Below are 23,521 nucleotides of genomic sequence, written 5' to 3'. Positions count from 1 at the left end.
CGTTATAATGGACATTTTCTATATATCGTCCCCTCTCCGAAAAACCCCATAGTAAAAAGGTTCCCCCTTGGTCCATACAAGGAGGATTATAAAGTGGAGAAGCTGCTCTAGAAAATTTCTTCCAGTATGGATGATGGAAGCCAACTACGGAATACGTCCAAACGCTATGAAACTGACATATAAGGAGAGAGGTATGGAAGGGGTCATAGGTCACCTTTCCCTCTCTAATGATTCTAAATATATTTGATTGAAGCATACAGCGGTCAAGAAAAATCCATAACCCTCCTCATCAGGGTGTCCTGGACTCCTGGTCATACTGAAATGCATAGAACAAAAAGCATTTTGTGATAAAAAAGATGGTTCCAGGAACTTCTCCTCGACTAAATGCTCCTTGCTCCATCCATAGTCTCTTTACAACCTTAGCAAATGTGTACCCTGTGTGTGTAGTGTACTGCACCCCTCTTGGCTCTAAAAAGAGGAGAGCGCGGAATATAGGGGTAATAAAACGCGTTCTACCAGCCAATCGTCAAAGCCCTCGGGTATATCCCGAGCCTTTTTCTCTACTCTTCAATATAGCGTGCTTTTATAACACGAAGGGTGGGAAAGCAAACCAGAAAACCTTCCGCGAAAGAAGGGGCCGCAATCGTACACAGAGCTCATTCTTTACCAGAAGAATCTCCCTCCATTTCGTTCAGTACTACGGTCTACGGTTTTAAACTTCACTTCAGTCTCAGAGTCGGAGTCAGAGTTTTGCTTCTTCAACTCCACGAGAGAGAGATGTACAAGTCGTAGTGTTATTTTTACCGGATGCTAAGTCAGTGTTGTGTGTGTGCTCGTGTTGAAGAGAGCTTAACCTGGTCAGGGCCTCGCGTCTTTCACTCTGACTAACAGATATAGATCATAGAAGGCTCCGATAAACAGTTTGGGATCCCGGGAGTTTGACAAAATTAAATAGTCGTATATATTTATACAATTGAAGGATTCGAACCAGTTTCATCTATCCGCGATTGAAAGATGGGTCGAGCAACTAGACAACTCGTCGCCTGTCTATTCATCGAACTAGCATTGATAAACGTAAGTAGTCTTTAGTTTTTCTTCTCCTTTGATAGTTTTAAGTGAGAATTTAGTCATTTCTTCAAAGAATAGTGAAATAACCGCGATTAATGACAACAAACTGACCCCAATAAATAGTTTTCACTGTTGGGGTTACAGAAAATGAATTCTTCCGTCCTCTGTTACCTATAACTTCAGTTCAGTGTTGTCAGGCATTTGGTGAGGTAAGTTAGTCAAGTACTGATTCAAACTGAACTACAATCCTTTCTCTCTGCAAACTCTTGACTCGCCAACGGTCTGGCAACACTGGGAGAACGTCAAAAACCCCCTCAAATAAAACTGCTAGAACGTTTATACGATTGAATTATAAGTGAATGATGATTAAAGTTTAAAATGTTGACTAACTCTTCCTGAAGTTTTCTGTATTAATACTCTATCAGCATGCAATATTCACGAAGAATGGCGTGAATTCATGGTTTATGCTTTTTTATCAGTTGTTGATAGGGGCTTGACAGTTTTCTGTCAGTGATGTAATACGTATTCGGATCTTTCCTTGCGCTTGAAGTTTGCCGAAAAGATTTCGGTGATAGATTGGTCGGGGTGTTTTATTTTTTCTTCTTCTTTTTTTGGACATTTTCGTCTCGTTTTGAGTTTTGGGGTTTGATGTAGTTATAGTTACTTAGAGCGAATTTCCGTTTAGTTTTTAAACGGATGAAGGTTTATTCAAACCTAACGATATGTTTAGTCTAAACTTATGGTTTTGTATATATAAAGTATACGAAAAACGTTTATAGTGAACATTTTATAGTTTATAATTTTAGGGGAATTTATGGATTTCGTTGAAATGTTGATAGTTTCAAAGGTTTTTATCGAGATAAATTAATATTACGAAGTATTACAAAGGTTATAAGTATGACGTTAATGATCAGAATGGTTTGGATAACATAATCGGGGTTCAATTTTAAGTATACCATCATTAGAATGTCCTTAGCGTCCTTTCAAAAGTGGTTAAAGGTCAATTCTGACAGACCAATCACAATCACACGCTTTGACCTAACATCAATTTCTACATTTCCAGCTGTGCCTTTCGCAAATGGACAATAACATTAGCACCAACGGTAGCGTTTTATGTCGAAACCCAATCATAACTTCATCGACAGACAAAAACAATAACGCTTCACCTTTGAACTGTCCATCGGGATACGGTTTGGGTAACGCGATTGGTGGCTGCTTCCACGATTCTTCCTCGGAGGACGCTACGAGTCCATCGCGTTCAAACAGGAACTCTACCACCGTTAACAACAGCAACCGTCCAAATGGCAGCACAGTCTGCGTCCTTTGCGAACCTGAGGTTTCCTTTCGCAATGGTTTGGGACCAGGGACTTGTCAACCTTGTACCAAGTGCGGGGAGGGTTCGGTCGAGGTGTCCCCGTGTAATGGAACCCACGATGCCCAGTGTAGGTGCCCGAAAGGAATGTACTACGAAACCTACGCCAATAACGACTCGAGCGGGTCCAACTTAGCAGTTCGGTGCAAACAATGTGACGTTTGCCCCCACGGATGGGGTGTAGCCAAACAGTGTACCGAAAATAGGAACACTTCCTGCAGGAAATGTCCACCTGGTTCTTATTCCGGTGTGCTAAGCGGAACCAGGGATTGTACCTTGTGTACCATTTGCAGGGAGGACCAGTTAATGTTGCAAGAATGCAACAGGATTCAAGACACAATATGTATTGGTAAGTTAAACCTAACCTTTCTTATACCCAAAAACTAATTTTCAATTTACCCAAAATGCAAGGGTCCTATCATTTCTAAAATCAGTCTTTAGATCAGGTTTTAAATTTTAATAATCTTCAGGGTGTCTATAATAATATCCAAATCGATTGAGGTTAAAATTCTTTTAAAAGTTCACGTCTTAATCAAAAAGACCCACGATATATTGAAATAATTGTTTAGTTTACAAAATTACCCTATCGCTTAAAAAGCATCCAAAAGTCGTTCTTAGCTTCGTCACGATTTCCTATGGGCGCGTTTTAACTTTTTATTTCGAGTTTATGTTCGTGACACTGAGATTTGCGCCACGCTGGCGAAATGGACACGTAATTACGCAATTGGCCATAATTGTGATTAAACGCGCCGAGTTTGACACCTTTCGGGGGTCATTTCGTGGCGCTCACAATTCTCCCTTCTCCATTTCCCCCCCCCCCGTCCTTTTCCCTTAATCTCACTTCTAGCCCCCCCCCGAGGGGCCAAATCTCTCTCTCTCTCTCTCTCTCTCTCTCCATTCTCGCCTCTTGGAAATTGATTCCAATGTACCATGCATCATCATACTAAAACAAGGGGGTTGATCATAAAGTCAATTTAGAAAAAAACACTTGGAAGATTCGAATTGGTTTGAAAACGACTTTCGTAAAAACTTTCTTAATGTCAGACCCCCTGGATAACATCGCACGTTATATTATATAGTCTACGAAGGCATGGTTCCTTTCCATTTTGGTATTGGTGGTATCAAGCTATAGCTGTGGCAATGTTTAGCAAGGGGGCTCTAGCTATGGATCGCGCGAAAAAACCGGCTTCTTGTACCGTGTAATTTTCTCCCCTCTATACTTTGAAATTTATATCTTGTAAGAAAAAACACCTCTAGATTATCTTTAGCCCGCAAATGACGCTAAACCTTTAAGCACAATTGAAATCAGGATTCTGTATGGGAGAACTGTATAAAGAGAGGTTGGTTTTGGCTTACCTTACCTACCTCGTGAGAAAGATTAAGTAAAAAGAAAAACACCATCGATCTTTTACACATTTTTTTTTTATAAAAATAAAAAAAGTGTCAAGAAATATTAATATACCGGTCCCAGAAAAAAATTATTTAAACAAACATAATGGGTGCGTTTTTGTTTATTATTTAACATTTTAAGTGACCGGGATCACCCGAGGGGCCAGTTACTATAGGTGTAATCGGTTTAGGGCGCTGTGGTAAAATGATTTCGATATGCGTGGAATCATAAGTTGATAAGATATGTGAAGCATAAGTTTGTCACTGGTTACAAACTGGAGCTTGTCATGAAGTGAGTGACGTAGGTCATAGATTCGAGGTAAAGCGACGCCTGGTGACAGGCCGCTGTCAAAGGTTTAGTACAGACTAAATAGGAAGATGGAAGTACTGCAATTTAACCGAGTGTAGTCAGTGTCCCATAAGTTTGTCACTGGTTACTGAGAGTTTGAGAAGAAGTGACGTAGGTAAAACTTTATAGATTCTCGTAAAGCGACGCCTGGTGATTGGGCACTGTCAAAGGCTTAGTACAGACTAATTAGGAACTAGATGGACTACAAAACTAACCGAGTGTAGTCATTCAATTTTCGCTTGTCGTTCTGCTAGAACTAGCTCGAGTTGTAAGTCTCTAGCATTACGAAGTTTAGGAAGTGCCGTCATGCTTATGGAACTTATCATATAAACTTATGGTGGAATCTATAATAATGTAATCGAAACCTGAACTAGAATCAAAACACAAAATTAAAATCAAGTATGATGATTCACTACGCAAACATTTTCGAAACGACATAGCTTGATAATGCAATCGGAAACGCAAAAATTTTGAACTTTAGAATCGTCTACAAAACGTGTATATAATGCTATAAAGCCCAGGGTTCTCGCTTAACTAACTATCAGTAATCTGAGATTTAAGCAAGCAGAAAAAGTTAATCCTATAAGTTACCGACACTCGACACTCAAGCATTAATATAATTATAATAAAACATGGACTTTGCAATACACCTTATTCAAGCTAGGCGCGTCGTCTACTTCAGAGCCGAAAATATTGAAAGGTTCCGACTTTGCTCTGAAGCAGACGACGCGTCATTTCGAAACAGATATTAAAGTCAGTTAAAAATCGAGCCTTAAGCCTTGGCAAACGCATCGAGAATAAATGGTGGAGCCTAAAGAGACGGGCTATAAGAAGTAATTTTTTGCAACCCGACCATAATGAGCTCAAAACATCTTATTCACTTTTAAACAACGATCGCCTACCAATAAATAATGCTTTGAAATTTCCACTAATATATACATGAAAAATAGACCCATTTACCCTGGTACCTATAAACAGATCTGAAATTAAATTTAGAATGCCTATAAAGTCTCCTAATCTCCTGTTGCTCGGATTCGGATATCATCCAAGTTCCAACTTTTCCTACCCTTTTATGGTTTGTAAGGTCCATGACAGAAGTCGCAAAGAAAAAAAAGGGCCAGGTTTTAATTAATTTTTTTGTAGATGAGTGGTAACGGAAACGTTTCGTATATATTTACCCGCATTTAAGAGGTTTTTGAACCCTTTTCAACCCAACATTTCGTTCGTTTCTCTCAATGTTACAGGCAACAACTGTATCACTAAAGCCACGAAACCGCGAGCGGCACCTGGTTCCTTTGAATCTTTCCCTAAATTAAAATTGATAATTTTCGGTCTCATCATGATGAGCTAGACGCGGAGACTCTTTTTTTTTTACTGGTGCAGAATTAGTTTCGGCTCCTTTTGAACTAATGTAAAATAAAGCCTAGAGCTACTATTACTGGATAGGGGATGAATGAGTAAGAGGGGTTGGTTTGGTTTTTACTAATTTGGGTTTCTGTTTTTCAAGCAAGAGCGGAGAATGGTTGTTGTATAATGCGAGAAGTATGCAGTATATAGTAGGCGTTCGGAGACTTGAGAAGAAGCGCGCCTTTCTTCCGAGGTGGTCCCTTAAAATAAAGTACTTCCCTTCCTCCGCGCAAAAAGATGAAGCTGCAGCGGAGAGAGAAACTTGTAAATTATGTATGAATAATCATTTAAATAGCTAGGGTATGGCTACACGCACAAGAATCATTTAGCTCTCAAGATGCAATGTTTATGGAATTATATTAATTTGCATTCTCTTATTTAAAGAAGAAAAGGGCCATATCTTTTATTCGAGGGGATAATCACTAGCAGGTTCGGATTACTACGACTAGCAATCATTTTAATATTGTCAAGGGTAAGGGTTTCAAAGATTACGCGTAATGCCTTTAGTACAGTCAAAAAATTACCCTGGGTGGTTGGCCCCTCGCTTTTATTGGAAAGAATATATTGGGAACCATGGTTCTATGGATAAAATGTTAAAGAAGATATAAGGAATTAAGTTAACTTACTAGAGATTAAATGTTATGCATGTGTGTGAAAAAGATGACGTTAGGCTATAAAATTCTATCGGGCAAGTAGAATCAAGAAGTGATATCTAGTTTATTAGGGAGAAGGTATAAGATGCCTAAGTATTCGCGCGCCATAGTCCCAGTCCCCCTTTCAAAATCCAAGGGGAGACGTAAAAAGAGGCCGGGCTATTTCGCCTCTCCTCAGTCGGAAAATACGTCATTTTCGTCATCCGCGTCGCGCTGACGTGAGTTTTCAAGGACCAATGAGATGCTGGCTGTAATTAAGAGGCGGGGCTTAGCTCCGGACCTACGTTTGGACTGAGATAAAGCCGGAAATGTGTCAAATTTATACTTTCTCCCTAGTAAACTAGATATCGCTTCCTGGTAGTATACTATCATCTGGTGCAATGTTCTTAAATATTGTAGATAGATAGTTCCAATTTGAAGATCTATCCTAAATTTAAGGTTCGACTGATCAAGAAAACCCGTGATTGGCTGAGAAAAAATTGGAAATTTGCAAGTTAAATTTTTCTTAAAATTTTAAAAATTTCTTCTTTCATTTGTGCCAGCAAATTTTTGAGTTAAAAACTTGGTCTCTCCCTCTCTCTCTTAGAAGCACTTTTGTTAACTTTTCACCACTCCATTCGATTTTAAGATTTTTTTCTAGCAAACTTATAACAAAAGGTTCTTTCAATCATCCCCCGTAATTTCAGAGAAAATCAAAAAAGCGGGAAAAGTTCAAAGGCAGCTTTTACAAACACCATCGCATATATACAGCTTTTCATTTTCGATTAAAAATTTTGTTTCCGCCCGTAACTAAATCGAGGATCACGTTTTCATCAAAAAAAATCTTACGCGATGAATACTTTTATATGCGAGGAAAAGAATGTATTCAAACGCCTAGATTAAAAAAAAATAATAATATATATAATAATAAATTTAATAACAATAATAATGAACTTGGATTAATATCGTATCAACTTCTGAAGAAATGTAAACTTAGGGAATTTACCTTTGTTGAAAAAAAAAATACGAAATTAAATCAAGATACGCTTCATTGAATAAATTTACTAAGAAAGAAAAAAATATCCCACCGTCAATTTTAAAATATTCAAAAATTTACAGTTTTGGCAAATTTGAATAAAACTAAAAAGAAAGGACCACCCGTAAGATTTTTCTTAGGTTGAGTTCCGCAAAAGGAAATATATGTAGTTAATTGCCTACCATATCTGTCTGGGTAATTTTAAATTATCTTGCAATATTAATTTTAATTAGCAATATTAATTTTAATTAATGTTTTCACGCTTTTAATTGAATTTTTTTTATATCATTATTATTTTGGTCTGTTGGTAATAACAGGAAAAAGCAAAGACGTTAAGGCAATATCACGTGACATTAGGAAAAGTTTAATCTATCTGTTAGTAACGAACACTCTCTGACAAGTGTTAGCTTGTAAAATAAATACTATTTTAGTTAGCAGGGTTCTAACAAAGGGGTCTGCTAATTCACTGCGCCAGCGCGGCTTACTCATTAGTTCATGTTTAAATAATCAAGGATGCATAAGAACGGTGTGTGAATATATGCCAGGAATTTCATGATCTACTTGGAATGGTGCCATTTTCCAAGGTTGTTGGAGATATTGCTTATATCCATGCCTTTCTGCTTAAACAAAAGGAGAGGAGACGTCGAAACGTCACGGCTAATGTATTTGAACCTAGTGAAATTGACGTAGCTATTGACCTATTAGCGAAGAACCCGATTGTAAAAACGTTATCTTTGCGTTGTGTGAACAAATAAACCTGGGGTAAATATCCAATGAAACTCGAGGAAGGAGGAGTCAAGTTTTTAGTTAGTTTTAAGCCCTTCCCCTTATCTTCAATCAGATATTAGTATTGGGTCTATGGCTTCTTAAAGATTCCAAGTTGAAAAAATCTATGTATTCCTCTACTAAGCCTAGTATTCATTCTACTGCTAAATTTGGGGGAAAAAAGTACAAAAGTTCTCGTAACATTTTTTGAAGTTAGCAATAAATGTAAAACAAAACTGTTGTTCGTGACACACACAATACGTGGATTTTCGGTGCCAAAGGGGTTAAATGTATACAGTTTCCCCATGTACAATTTGATTTTTTAAGCGCTGGGGCGTAACATCTTAGGTTTGTAAATTTCAAAAAAGGTTTTTGTAGAATATAAAAAAAAACAGAAAGAAAAAGAAGAAAGGTTTGTATTATGGCGAGCCGCGAAACATGTCGGAGTAGTATTTAATCGGATTTTGCACGCTGGCGTTTCTTTCTCACGACAGCAGACGGTGAATTTCCGGAACGTAATTTTCAATTTGTTGTGCCGAAATTAGCTAGGGTTCGCCAACATTTTTTTTTCTTCTTTCGGCTCCCCCTGTAATATCAGAAGAGCTGGGACTGCTGTTGCACCGCGAACTTTTCAAAGGGAGATTTTTATAAAAAGTAAAATAGTATACTATATGGAGAGCCGGTATTAATGGCGCTTGTTGCCTCGTGGAAAAAAGTGTGTTTCTACACTTTAAAACTCCCTACCTAACTTGATAAAGGATAGGTGAAACGAAAGTTCAAGATGTTTTTCTCAGTAGTAGAAACCGTAATCTTAGAAAGGTAGCATTAGGTAATTGAATCAAATAATTTAAGCAATTTTCTCAAAAGCAAATAATTTCTCCAATTTTCTGAGAACCGAAAATGTTCCCAAAGAATTAAGACTTAGTTTTCTTCACAGAAACGGTATTCCCAAAGAATTAAGACTTAGTTTTCCCAACAGACACCGTATTCCCAAACCATTAAACCACTTCCCTGAAAATTATGACCTTATTAGCAAACAACTTGAGCAATTCCCCCCTTCCAAAATAACATATGACATATGGACTACCAGTTGCAATTAAAATATCAAAAATACGCTACATGTGGCCTTCCCTTCAACATTTCTCTCTGAAAATGGCGCGAAAACGTGCCTGTGGTCCATACCCGAAAAACATGATTACCCCAACTGTTATTACGATTACCAAACTCGTGGTAGAAGAGCAAGCAACAGCCTAGCCTACGCGCGGTAAATTCGAGTCAAGTGGCCCGCCAAAAAAAAAAAGATTTTTGGGGAACTTTGGACACGGTTTAGAAGAGAAGCGAAAGCCACTACAGGGAGAAATATCCCCTAAACCTAGACTACTTCCCATTCTTTACAACATTCTAACATTTCTTTGCCCTCTTACGAGCTTTCTTTACAATGATATGGCTAGCTAAAGCTTAAAAGGGATCTTACCTAAAATTCGCCTTATATTTCAAGATATAGTTCGAGTGTCGTACGTACGGTTCGGAGGAGCGTCTTGGGGAGGATTATCTCGAATCTCAATAAAAAATAAATACGAGAGTAAACCTCGGAGTAAACATAAGGTAGACATGATAGATACGAAAGGTTTTAGAAAATTGAAAAGACTTTTGGGAAATGGAAATGTATAAAATGTCGGAATGTTTGCTCTTAGTCTCAGATTTTGTAAACTATAGTGTGCACAAAAGGGGCTAGAGAAATTTCCTACCCCCTTTCTTAACTTTAACAGCGCCTTGCAGGGTTACCAGACAATGCCAGTAAATTTGGTGAGTGTCTCGGGTTTAGAACTGAATGATCACCGAATCGTATGGAATACTAGTACAAGCTTTTCAAACTGTTGTAGAGACGGCAACACTTGTTTGCACACTAGCTATATGATACGGAGCGATATTTTTAAAAAGTTTGGTCTGGGGTTTTAATGGGGGCCCATTTTCTACAAGTGTCACGATGTAATTGAGTTGTTTAAGTCGATGGTTTCAATACTGTAATAGGAATGGGACGCTTCTTAAGAATGGCTCCTCCCCTTACCCTCAATATGGCGGAGAATATTACGGAGAGATAGAAGACCCGAGCCCGTTTGATTATGTTGGGAATGGGGAGATTGAAGTTCCTCAGTATTGCCATGCAGAACATTTGTGATTTTCGGTATCAAGAGAATGACTAGTAGTTCAGTTTGAATCAGCACTTGACTAAATTGGTTCACAAAAAAGTGTGACAACACTGTATGTACTGAAGTTAAATCTTAGAAAAAAAAGAAGGTGGATCAGATTTCTGTATTGGCATTTAGTAAAAACAATAAATATGATAATTTAAATTAAAAAACATCATCGTGATTAGTACCATGCAGAAAATTGCGCGATTTAAAAAAATGGGTATATAGAAATTACAATTTAATAACACACGTACTCCTTTACTGACTGGAGTTAAGAAAATTGATTTTAATTAAAAGACGTTAGAGAACCACATTTATATATATACATATATCTATATATAAAAAATATAATAAATTAGCGACCACCTATGTCGGAAACGTGCGTGTTACAAAATTACTTAAAAAATTCCATAGTAATTTTTGATATAAAACTCTCTCTCTCTAGAATCATACACCTTTGGAAAATACCACCTTGGAAAATTAAGATTTAGCAACGATCCCCTCGATATCTTTTCTCCTCCTCGTTCCCTTCTTTAATTCATCCCCCCTTTATTTTTCACGGTCTACATCATCATGGGTCTCCCTATTTCTTAAGCCTCGGTTACTGTTGGGCCTATTTTTCAAGCAAACCGAAAAAATCCTTACAACATTCAAAAGCTTTTCCCGGCGGTATGGAGGGTTGCGTGGTACAAGAATGTTAACTTAAGCTCCGTGTACAACAACCAACCTAAGAAAAAAAATATCTTCTCAATTCAGTTTGTATATTTCTTTATATAAAAATTGTATATAAAAGATGCTAGAGCAAGAGAGGAGAGAAAGAGAGAGGGGGGGGGGACATTTTAAAGAGACAGTGTAATAGTACCGTGGTTCTAAATTTCTACACGAAGACTAGAAAGGTTTTAAGGTGCATCACAAACTGACAAGAAAGCGATAAATTTTATAAAAAAAACCGGGTTTTTTTTTCAATTTCAAAATGGCTGTCTCACACCCTCCTATCTCTTACCTAGGTTTCGGCTACCATATTGGAAGCCGTCAGCTCAGGCCATACAATTTAGACTATAGAGAGCTTTCAGTTGGAGGAGGAGCTGAGTCTCGTGACATAATTTACGCTGCCATATTGGTGGGTTTAAAGCAGGAATGAAGCTGAGACCACCCAATATGGCTGCCAGAATCTTGGTAAGACTTGGGAGGGTGTGACGTACAACTATCCCATCTGAAAGCTCTCTATACCAATATAGAGAGCTTTCAGTTGGCTGAGTATGTACGTCACACCCTGCTAAGTCTTACCAAGTTTCCGGCAGCCATATTGTTGGGTAATGTGTATCAGCTTTCCATTTTCATTCAACCCACCAGTATGGCCGGGAAAATTATCTCACGAATCTTAACTCCTCCCCCAACAGAATGCTCCCTATTTACGTCACGTCCCCTTAGCTCCTCCCCTCTCAGTACCACTTTATTGCTGCATGGTATCAGTAAAGAAATATTTCAATTCACCTTTAAAAAGAGGCTAATGTAATGGAGCGGAAGACCCGAAGTACATACACACACACACACACACACGTCTCTGGCCAGCTTCTCCGAGGCTGAAGCAAAATATATATATATATATATAAATCTGATGTTTGGAGGGTAGTCGAATTTGGGGGGAGGGTAAGCAGCGTCTATGAGGCGAGAGTCCAGACACCCGGCAAGTTCTTTAATTAAAGAGTAGAAAACGCCACAGCGAGTTAGGCCCGGCCAGTGGAGAGAAAATATTTCTCAGAGAGAGAGAGAGAGAGAGAGAGAGAGAGAGAGAATAGCGTGAAATGTACAAAGGCGACGCCGCCAAGCATCCTTCTAGACTCCATCCATGCGTGCTCCCGCGAGCTAAACGCAATATGCTATTATTAAAAGATCATGAGTCTGCTGCAGCACAGCACACAGCCTGTGCTGCGGAGGAGAAAAACCGAGGGATCGGAAACAAAATACCAAAAAAATATTATATAACCCCATATCGAGTTAAGAAATCTTGTGATAACTGGCATACCACTCTGTTCTGTTAATTCAAAAAGAAAAAAAATAAAAAACCTCGAATATTACTTTGAATCTGTAGGGGACGCCCCGGGGGTACAAGGGGAGGGGGAGGAGAAAGGTTGGACCCAAATTATTTTTATGTGTAGGCAAATCATTCAATGTATATATATAGGCCTACATATATATAGTTTTTTTTTTCATATTCAAAAATATTATCTTTATGGCTTTTTATTCAATTTCAAGAAATTTGGAACGGCTTTTTCTTTTTATTATTTAATTTAATTTTTTTTTTCTCACGAGATTTTTTTAAAAAAAAGTTTTTATTTAAATTCTGGAATTAAAAGAAGAGATTGATAGCGAATTTCTTTAAATTTTGTTTTGGGTGCTGATGTTATTAAGAGAGTGTCAATCTTTGAATTTTATTATTTGAAAAAATGCGTGGAAAAAAATGTTTTCGTAGTTTTAATTTTGTAAAAAGGTCGAAAACCTGGAAACAATCCTAATAAACATCGTAATAATAATATTATAATAAAAAAAAATTAAATCTTTACAAAGAGTACAATTGAAATTAAAATTATATATATTAATTAAAGCTATAATATGTTATTAAGACTATATATAATGCAAAAATTAATTAATCTTTATGGTTCTTTTTTTTTTTTAGACAATAACAGCCCGTGGGCTTATATTCGAGGAAGGATTTAAGGGGAGGGGGGAATAGGTTATATACGCGGCGCGAGTTTTAAACTTGACCTTTAAGACCACCTCGAGAGACGTGTATATAAAAGAGGAAACTAATTGTTTGCCTTAAATTAAGTCTGGTAGCGCCAAGAATGGGAGTAAATTAATGAAACTGAGTTATAATTAAGCAACCGGCTTCCCACTAATAGTTTTTAAGACGCTCTGGAATTAATCTACGATGATGTAAACTTTATACTTTCGTCTCTGTACAGAGAACTATGTAAGACACAAGTTACCAGCCCACCTAGATAAAGCTAATAAGTTAAAGAAATATTATCATAAGTTTATAAGATATGTTCCATAAGTATGACACTACCTATGCTTTGTAATGTTAGAGACTTAGTGAGAGCTAGTTCGAGAACGACAAGCGAGGATTGACTATGGTTTTGCAGTCCTTCTTCCTATTTAGTCTGTACTAAGCCTTTGACAGCGCCTCACCAGGCGTCGCTTTACCTCGAATCTATGACCTACCTCACTCACTTCATGACAAGCTCCAGTTTGTAGTAACCAGCAACAAACTTATGAAGGAACATATCTTATAAACTTATGATATATTAATTAAACTTTTACCAAAACCACTCCAAACTAAAATTTTCTGTTGAAGATAATTCTTATATCATTTTAAACTAATTAAATTAAGAAGAAGAAAAAAAACCCCAGCTGAATCCGACTATATACCTATCTGTCCGTTAGTAAGGCTGCGAAACATTTAGCTTCTCGGCGCGTTATTTGCGGAGATAATAATCTTAATAGTAATTAAACACTAAATTCTAAGAAGTAATTAGATTTATAGTGGAGATACGATTAATTCTGGCACTTTCTTCTATAGCTAAACGAACACCGTAGACACGAAATTATAAATTAAATGACATAATAGCGTCTCTAATGGAATTCATAAGGCGGTCAGATAGCCCGTGGCCAAAAAACCCATGCAAAATTAAGGCAGAACCTCTCTCACGAATGCTTATGTTGTAAAACTCTCGGGCAATGAATTTATATCAACAGGTAGACGCGTTTTAAGAGACTTTTCGACCCGTCTTTTAATTTGAGGGGTTGGAGAATTTCGTCTCTTAATATAATAATTAGTAAAAGAAACACTTTTAGAATTCTCCAATCTAAATTTTTTCAATGTTTTTTCAAAGGCCTCAAGGTTCTATTTCGTTTAAAATTTTCACTTCACTTTGTACAATTTAAGTTGGAAAAACTTTACTTTAGCTCGCACATTCAAAATACAGTTTTTCCAATATATATCATTTCTTGGAGGTTAATTATATGATAATTAATTACATTTAAGTCGCGGAAACTATTTTAATCAATATTTTTAAGACCATAAAAACCCGACCAGTTCCTTCTTCTTAGCCACCAAATACCATAAAATATCGAAAAATATAACCAAACCTAACCTATAAAATGAAGGGTAAAATATAGAAAAACATGGAAAATATATATTTTAATTAATTTCCGCACCTTAATTTTAACAAATTATCAAATAATTAGCCTTGAATAAATGATATTTATTGAAAAAACTGTATTTTGAAATCTGCGAGCTAAAGTAAAGTTTAGCCTTTAAGTTTAATTTTGTGAATAAATATTGAGAGGGGTTGGAAAATCCACATGAAACACGGTTAAAATAATTTTCCCATAAAAACGGATACCTGTAAAAGTATTTAATTTCTAATATCCTTACACCTTTTCTAAATTAATAAAAAACATTAAACGTATTCAAGTAGCAAGCTCTTCGAGATTAGATATACATGTATAGTCAACCAAGAGGTAGTTGTACAAATTTTTACATACCATACTAATAAATTGGTTAATTCGAGTTAAAAAAATATATCAATTTTGATAAGATTAAATAGGCTGCAGTTACGCGATAAACTGCGTGTTATGGCATATGATACGAGTAAGATTATACATAGACAACGATCGCATTAGGTGATGTAAGCGGCGAGTTTTAGAGTAGCAAGGTGTATGTATCCCTCCTCCCTTTGGACGCCAAAAAAACGCGAGATATCTATTCTTAAAAGAAAAAGGGAGGCCAGCCCAAAACAGCTATTAAGAAGTTACGTGCCGATCTCGCCTTTGACTTAAAAACTTCTTTTTTATTTTACCTAAAAATCCCCCGCGGCTAAATTTAAGGTAATCCTGGCGTGTTCTCTACATGCATTGCTGCTATAGAATCAAAACTTGTGTAGATGATGATAAAAAGTACTACTAAAGCAAGCCAAAAGGTGTTTGGGGCTAAAGCTTCAGCTTCCTTTCCTATTCCCCCCCCCCCTCAAATAAGAAAAAAATAAAATAAAATTGTATATATCAAGAACCCCCTTTTTACCGGAGGAAAATTATTAATTAATATTGGCGGAGTGGTTATTTTTTTTTTTTTTTTGATGACCCCTACCATGTTTTTCAAACTATCCCCCCTTATGATAGCGAGTGATTATGTTAAATTCAAACGATACTCTGGATTAGATTGTTTCTTCCTTTCTTTTAATTGAAAGAGTTTATAAAATAATGAATTTATAAATTGGAACCATGTTTCTATCTATAATATTGAAGTAGATACAAGTAATTAAGTTTTCGTAATAGATACTACAAGTAAGGGTTCTCCGTGAAGCACTGGGGCTACCTCTATTGGATGACTAGTACCGCTACCGCCTGATAGGTTCTTCCAATAGGAGTAGTCCCCAGTGCTTCGATGGGAAGGGTAGCCTAACGCGTAGTGTCTATTACGGAAACTTAATTGCATGTATCTTCTTTAGTATTGTAGATAGAAAAATATTTCCAATTGATGTATTCATTATTTTATACGCTCTTTCGATTAAAAAATTGTTTGTTTATCAACTCCATGAAAATCTGGCCAATTTCAAGTTATACCCATCTTCCTGGACTCTTTTGGAAGTTAATATATGTCCTTTCACGTACTCTTTCGAAAATAATTCAAAATTTCATAGCAAATTAAATTTGCAAATGGAATTTTGGTGAAAAAAACGAAGATAAGCAAATTTTCTTCAAATAATTGATATGTTATAACCATGTCTCTATGCTGAAAATTTTTAATATCTGCCACTAAAGTCATTCAATTCTATTCACTTATAATTAACTTTGTCCCCAAAAACAGTTCTTATTAATTACAATATTGGTTCCTATTACTACGGTACGGGGTAACGAATACGAAAGATAACTTCATTGAAATTGAAACCTTACCACTCGCTCGCCTGTACTTTATAATAACGCCTTTTAAAAACTCCGGGTCTGCGAGTATGCAATTTGGAATCTGGCAAAGCGTGAAATTTCCGTGCTACAAAATCTAACGCGCACGAAGAAAACTTTTGGGAAAAGATTCTCAAATAATATTATGCATAAAAAATTATAACCAAGGATCCACTATAGGTGGTCTTAAGTCTCCCGCTTTCAGAGAAGGATAGGAAGATCCTATGGTATTTTAATTTACTAAAGCAAGAGCGGGATCGAGTCAAAGAAAATTTGCCAAACTTGGTTGGAGGAATAAGAATTAACGCAAGAAAAAAATCTTAGTAATAATTTCAAATTATAAATGCCGACTAGGCCTAGTAAGCAGTGTAACTTTGATTTATACTTTTTAATTTAAATCGAGAGATTATTAATCTTCTCTTTTTTTCACACCTTTCTTCGTTGGCTCTTTAACATTTGCAAATATTAAATTTAATATTTCTTCAAGGGGGAGTACGTTCTTTGCTTGGTTTTTAGGGGTTTTTTTGCGTTATGTTATTTAGTCTTTTGAAAATACCGTCCTCATATGAGGTTCAAAAGAATTCTGGTCTTTAAAGAAATTAGATAAACTTTCTAAAAAAAAACGTTCCATCAAAATTTTTTTTAAAAAAAAAAATTGGGAATTTTTGAAAGCACGTTGTCTCACTACGAAATATCGAAATCCCATCATGGTTTTGATAACATTATGATTATTCAAGATATATTTGATTTTTCATGATATAAATAAATTTCCCTAAATTTTCAAGATGTAAATGATTTTCTCTGATTTTTCATGAAAAATATCATTTTCCCTGATTTTTCAAGATAATTATGATTTTTTTCCTGATTTTTCAAAAGACAAATATAATTTTTTCTTATTTTTCCAAACATAAATATCATTTTTTCTTATTTTTCCAAACATAAATATCATATTTTCTTATTTTTCCAAACATAAATATCATATTTTCTTATTTTTCCTAACATAAATATCATTTTTTCTTATATTTCCAAACATAAATATCATTTTCCCTGATTTTTCATATCAAATATCATTTTTCAAAAGATAAATATAATTTTCCCTCATTTTTCGTAAGATAAATATAATTTTACCTTATTCTTCATAAGATAAATATAATATTTTCCATTATTTTTCATAAGATAAATATAATTTTCCATTATTTTTCATAAGATAAATATAATTTTCCATTATTTTTCATAAGATAAATATAATTTTCCATTATTTTTCATAAGATAAATATAATTTTCCATTATTTTTCATAAGATAAATATAATTTTCGACTCCAAAAAATTTCCCTAATATTTATTGTTACTTCTGAAATTTTATTTTATATGAAACCGATTTCGGGTAAAAACGTCTGGTTGAATTCATTTTGAAATTGAAATAACTGAATAAGTAAATGAAAAAGCATTTCTTGAGTCTGCTGCGGCAATTGTAAGAATGAAATGATTACGTGGAATCGAAATTGAATTAAACGCAATTGACAGGAGCAATCAAATATGTCGGAAACGACACACGGAATCCTTTTCACGATAGATGAATCAGGACCGGGTCTCGAGACACCCACCGGGAATTAAAGGGAGGGAAAAATGCTTACGTAAGAAAAAATGTATAGTATCCCTTTTGGAGTTTTGTAGATATCAAATTTCAATCACGATATTACTTGACATAATAGTTACATATTTTTTTTTCTTTTTCTTTTGCCGGTCGCTCGCTTGGTTTCGTCTTCGATATAATATAGCTATATATTACACGTTACGTTTTAAAAGCTAACCCTCCCCCTTAATTTTGTATCCCCCGCTGTAGTTGTATAGCTGGCCAGGAATTTAATTTTGAGAAGAGAATTTTCGAGGGGCTATTCACTACTTTCAGAGAATGTATGCAGTTTATTAAAGGAAAGGTTCACAGATAACATAACATTATACCTTATATATAAAAGGAAAAGAATATTAAATAAATAAATAAATGATCTCTTATTATACAATAATTAGTACACTTAATTAGTCTTAAAAATAATCAAGGACTACTGCGCCATCCACCATTAACTTAGTGGCGTCTGCTAGTCAGAACCTCTTACTTCTACGTGATTGGTTGAATCCTCACAGGCTGAGAGAGGTAAGGGTAAGGTAGGGGTTAGAGGTTCTGGATAGCAGACGCCACTAGACCAATGGCGCAGTAGTCCTTGATTATTTTTATGACTAATTAAATACTAATTATTTTGTAATAAGATATAATTTATCTTTTCAATATTTAATTACTTTTAAATTTAGAAAAAGGACAGCTTTTAAGGTATAATGTTATGTTAGCTGTGAACTTTTCATTTGAAGGCGCGAGAATGATTAGGAAAAGTCACTGTGCGCGGGGGAAATTGAGAAGTGTATAGTCCCTCGGGAGATTTGGTTGTATGGCGTCGGCGTGTTTCTTTTCTGGCAGGCAACGCGCATTGTCACACCTTGGGTCGGCCTTTTCACACCTGCCTCAACACCCCGAAGCCGTCAAACAACTTTTTTCATACGCTTCTCCGTTGCCTCTTACTCTAATAACTGGCTTCTTGTATTCCTAAGGGGCAATTTCTACCTTCTTCGGTGTAGGGCCCTCATATGGCGTAGGTTTGCTATCCTGGCTAATATTTCCAGTTTTTGATCTTAGAATTCGACCCCCCGACTAAATTACTACAGAAAAAAAAACCACCTCTCTCTCTCTTTCTTTCTTGAAGATAAAACATTATGTACCTGGTTTCAGCAACGGTAACGAATTTTTAGGAAAATTATTATTGTTGTAGAGAAGATTGGGATAGTGCATAGTTGAATATTGATTTTCTACATCTTAAGACGATTTTTAATCATTTTCGACTTATTTTCCTCCCTTCACAGATATTTCCCTAACAATTTAGACTACTTTTCTCCGTTCTCAGACATTTTCCTAACAATTTAGACTACATTTCTCCTTTCTCAGACATTTTCCAAATATTTTGGACTAATTTCTCCTTTCTCAGACACTTTCCAAACATTTTAGATTACTTTTCTCCGTTCTCAGACACTTTCCAAACATTTTAGATTACTTTTCTCCGTTCTCAGACACTTTCCAAACATTTTAGATTACTTTTCTCCGTTCTCAGACACTTTCCAAACGTTTTAGATTACTTTTCTCCGTTCTCAGACATTTTCCAAACGTTTTGGACTACTTTTCTCCGTTCTCAGATATTTTCCAAACAAATTACACCTCTTTCCTCCGTTCTCAGATATTTTCCTAACAATTTAGACCTATTTTCCCGTTCTCAGACGTTTTCCTAACAATTTAGACCTCTTTTCCCCGTTCTCAGTCATTTCCCTAACAATTTAGACTACTTTTCTCCGTTCTGAGACATTTTCCTAACAAATTAGACGTCTTTCCTCCGTTCTCAGACATTTTCCTAACAATTTAGACGTCTTTCCTCCGTTCTCAGGCATTTTCCTAACAATTTAGACCGCTTTTCTCCGTTCTCAGACATTTTCCTTGCTTGTGTCGTCTGCTAGTAGTATTACACAACTAAAATCTAACAAAAGGTGTTTAAACCGCGTACACTTAAGAAACCTGGCGCATTTTTTCTACAGGATCTTAAAAAAATCCCGCCCATTCCAAGAGAAGAAAAATTCCCCTATAACTTCAACAGTGCTATTTCGTTCCTATTTCATTTTAAAAACTTCACGCCACCCCAAGTTCGCTTCACCCCCGTTAATAAAGAATTACTAAGGGCGGTAATTTAGCAAAAGAGAAAGCAAAAAAAAAAGTGTATTCCTCAATCTTTACAAGTTTCCCTCCAAAATACTTGACGCTTTCTCCCAAAACATTAATATTAACAAGGAAAAACAGGGGGAAACAACAATTTATCTTGCCAGTGCGGTTTCTATCTCACCCCCTGAAGTTATCATAAGAGTTTTCCCTTAATTTCAAGCTTAAAATGACCATTTTTGTTTCTTAACTTAGGGCTAATCAACTTCTACAGACAGTTCACCTCGGCCGTGAATTTTGAGCCCCGATTTTTATGTCTGTCTACAGATAAGAGCCCTCTAAACTCAGATCAGAGATCTCCTGCTTTTGTTTTTGATTTCTACCCCGCTGTTTTAATTATTCTATAGAGTATATCGCAACACGATAAGCCAAGAAAGAAGAAAAAAAAAAAAAAAAACAGAGAGTATATTTAATGTGACGGCTCTATTATAAAACGAACCTGATATTATATTATTATCAAAGAAGGCGCCGTTCCGCTTTTCTGATTTCGTTTTACGCTTAACGAAAAAATATAAAATTATCTTTGAATTTTTATCTAAAACGCCGGATACCTTAATTCTTATCGAGTTTTAATTTCTTAATTTTCTTACGTTAAGGCGTTAATATTAACACTGATTTTATGTTAGAGATAAAAAGAGAAACATTTTTAACAAAATGTATACCTTCATTTTTATCAAGCTTGGGTAGCGTTTCAAATAATTAAAAGTTCGACTTATATTATTTTCCCCGAGTCTCAATTAGTGCCATCATAAGTTTATAAGATATGTTCCTTCCATAAGTATAACAATACCTATACTCCGCAATGCTAGAGACTTACAGCTCGAGCTAGTTCGAGGGAGAACGACGCTAGAATGGACTATACACTCGGTTAATTTTGCAGTTCATCTTCATATTTATTATTTAGCCTATACTAAGCCTTTGACAGAGCCTCACCAGACGTCGCTTTACCTCGCATCTATGACCTACTTCAATCACTTCATTACAAGCTCCAGTTTGTAACCAGTGACAAACTTATGAAGGAACATAACTTATGAACTTATGAACTAATGGTGCCATGCATTTTCTAAAAATAAAAATTATACAATTTTTTTAGAAGATTATAATTTCAAGAATATAAGGAATAAAGCGACTGAATAGATATAATAATATAAGGAGGTTTATATTTTATAAACAATGAAAACTTCACCACGAGAAATAAAATAAAACATTAGGCGACCTTTAATTTGGGTCTAGTCGCCAGTCTGTAATTTAAAATCAGAAAAGCGAGAAACATTACTTTAAATTAGGGGTTACGAGTGAAACTACAGTGAGAATTTCCGAGACGACGACTTGAACTCGCGCATTCAAAACAATATCACTTATCTAAAACAATCTCCAGCCAAAAACTTTTCTGGATAAAAATCTAAACGACAGAATCATTTAGGAAAGACCCCCTAGATCCGCAGTCTCTCTCTGGCTTCAGTCGCCAGCGAGCTAACTTATAATAACCCATGAAAGACGACGTTTCATTTTAGGATTGTAGATGCTTAAAACAGAGGCAACCTTTGTCCGGTTCCAAAAGGCTACGGTCGTAAAGTAACTTCTAGGAACATTCCCACTGGAATATAAATTATAAAGATATTTTAAGATCCTAGCCTAGGTGACTCCCATACGCTTACGCCTGCAAACTTACTAGGGGTCCCCATCACCCTAAAACTGGTTAAGGGTCCGGGACTTCCAAAAAACATTATAGGGTTCGAGGATACCATAAACTTCTAGACTAGAAAGAGGGGAGTGTTGGTCTTAAGTCTAAACGTAACCACGTAATGCACCTTTCAAAGAAAGGTTTACGCGGCCATGACGTGGGGAAAGTGAAACCTCAAGTCTTATTCGACTGTATTTTCTTTCTATTTTAACAGATAAGAACTCAAACAAACGACACCAGTTCCCTCCAACTCCGAGTGATTCGCGTTCCGTTCAGACCGAAACCGAAAACGTAGCCAGACGTTACGAAGCCGAGGACATCCCGGTCTACTGCACCATCTTGTTGCCAGTCGCTTTGGGACTTTTGGTGTATTTCTTACTAAGATGGAGAATGAAACGCGCCACTAAGTCGCCACATCAGGGACTCAGGGGTGATACTTCTCCAGCAGCATTCAGACAAGACATTCTTTTACTCGGAGGACAGTCACCCGTTAGTCAAATAACGCCACAAAAATATCCTTGTAAGTTACTTAACACGAAACAGGCCTTGTTTTACCACGCCGGATTCCATATTTCTATACATCAGTTGACATTTTTGGGATAGTGCTAAAAATACTGAGCTCTTCGTGTTTCAACCAAGTTATAGTTGTTTAGCTGAACTCAGGAGATTGGAAATAAATTCTTCGGGAAAATAATGAATTTCGTGGGAAGTGTGAAACAAAATAATTTGTCTTGAAATGCTCGGTTATGGAAATTGTATTTGAGCTATTTTTCATGGAAAGACAGTTATAATTGAGGCTCAAATTCATGGAAAGACGAGGGTGGTAGGGGGAAACGTTTCCTGGCAATGTACTATAGATGATTGTTGAAATATTACGGAGTCACGGGGGACTGATCATTCTCATATCATTTATCATTGCAGCTCCTGTTAAAATCCATATAAACCAACTAAGTCCTTGCAAAAGACGCGACGTCGAAGCGGCTCTCAATGTCAACAGAACCGACGGCAAAGATTGGAGAGGTCTGGCCGTTCACTTAGGTAAGTGTACCATTGACGACACTCTACTACGCATTTTTTTTAAAGACGTCACCCTAACCGAACCTTTCTATTAAATTATTTTACGCAGGTTATCCCAAAACGGCATCGTTTGAAAACCGAGCCAGTCAAAGCGGGCAAGGTCCAGCCAGTTACTTATTGTCGGAATGGTCAAAATTGGAGACGTCAACGGTGGAAGTTTTAGCTTTAGCTTTAATGGAATTAGGTCGCGTGGACATCGTATGGATTCTACAACCAACGTGTCAAAAAATGTTCCCTCCATCCTGTGGCGGTGAAATGGTGTGAACTAATCAACCCCGTGAATGTAATTAAAAAAAACTATTATAGACTAATTAAAACAATACAGACTATTCGCGGATTGATTTTCGCGACTTCAGACGATATATTTTTGAAATATAAATTTTAAGTATAAAAAAAATTATTATATTAAAATCTAAAGTGAACGTTGCCACAACGGTGTTAATTAAATACATTTTTACGTCACGGAGGTTTATAAAATCTCTTTGAATATTCAACATTGGTGTTAATGTTGTTTTTAGAACCATTTGTTGTTTTTTTAAGTGTTTTTCTATTTATTCAACATATTTTTAAATATCCGAATTTTGTAATTTAACAAAAAGGGTTTCATATTGACTAACCTTTTTCAAATTACACTTTCGGAACGGATCACTATCCCCCCTCTCCACTTTTTTAACAAAACATAAAAAAACGTGCCTTGTTCATATGTGATATATTTTAACTGTATATAATATGTAAATATAATTAAAAGTATACATCACTTTTTCTAACCTTAAGTACT

General features: G+C 35.9%; 2 protein-coding genes across 2 annotated transcripts in view; one reads left to right on the top strand and one right to left on the bottom strand.

Moving 5' to 3' along the window:
- Positions 1-23,521, bottom strand: part of CalpC (calpain C) — a 59,765-nt gene that overhangs the window by 34,307 nt on the left and 1,937 nt on the right. The window lies entirely within an intron of this gene.
- LOC149654104 (tumor necrosis factor receptor superfamily member 16-like) lies at positions 636-23,516 on the top strand. Its single transcript, XM_089845487.1, has 5 exons — positions 636-1,074; positions 2,132-2,789; positions 21,881-22,186; positions 22,588-22,704; positions 22,793-23,516. Exons 1-5 carry the CDS (start codon positions 1,015-1,017, stop codon positions 23,005-23,007), a joined length of 1,356 nt encoding a protein of 451 aa, XP_089701613.1. The 5' UTR covers positions 636-1,014; the 3' UTR covers positions 23,008-23,516.

This window comes from Phalangium opilio, unplaced genomic scaffold, assembly GCF_054372755.1.
Source record: "Phalangium opilio isolate 3A_F unplaced genomic scaffold, DU_Popi_V2 ptg000079l_1, whole genome shotgun sequence".
NCBI classification, from domain to species: Eukaryota; Metazoa; Arthropoda; class Arachnida; order Opiliones; family Phalangiidae; genus Phalangium; species Phalangium opilio.
Note: the sequence above shows the minus strand (reverse complement) of the source record. Positions and strands in the feature narration are given on the sequence as shown.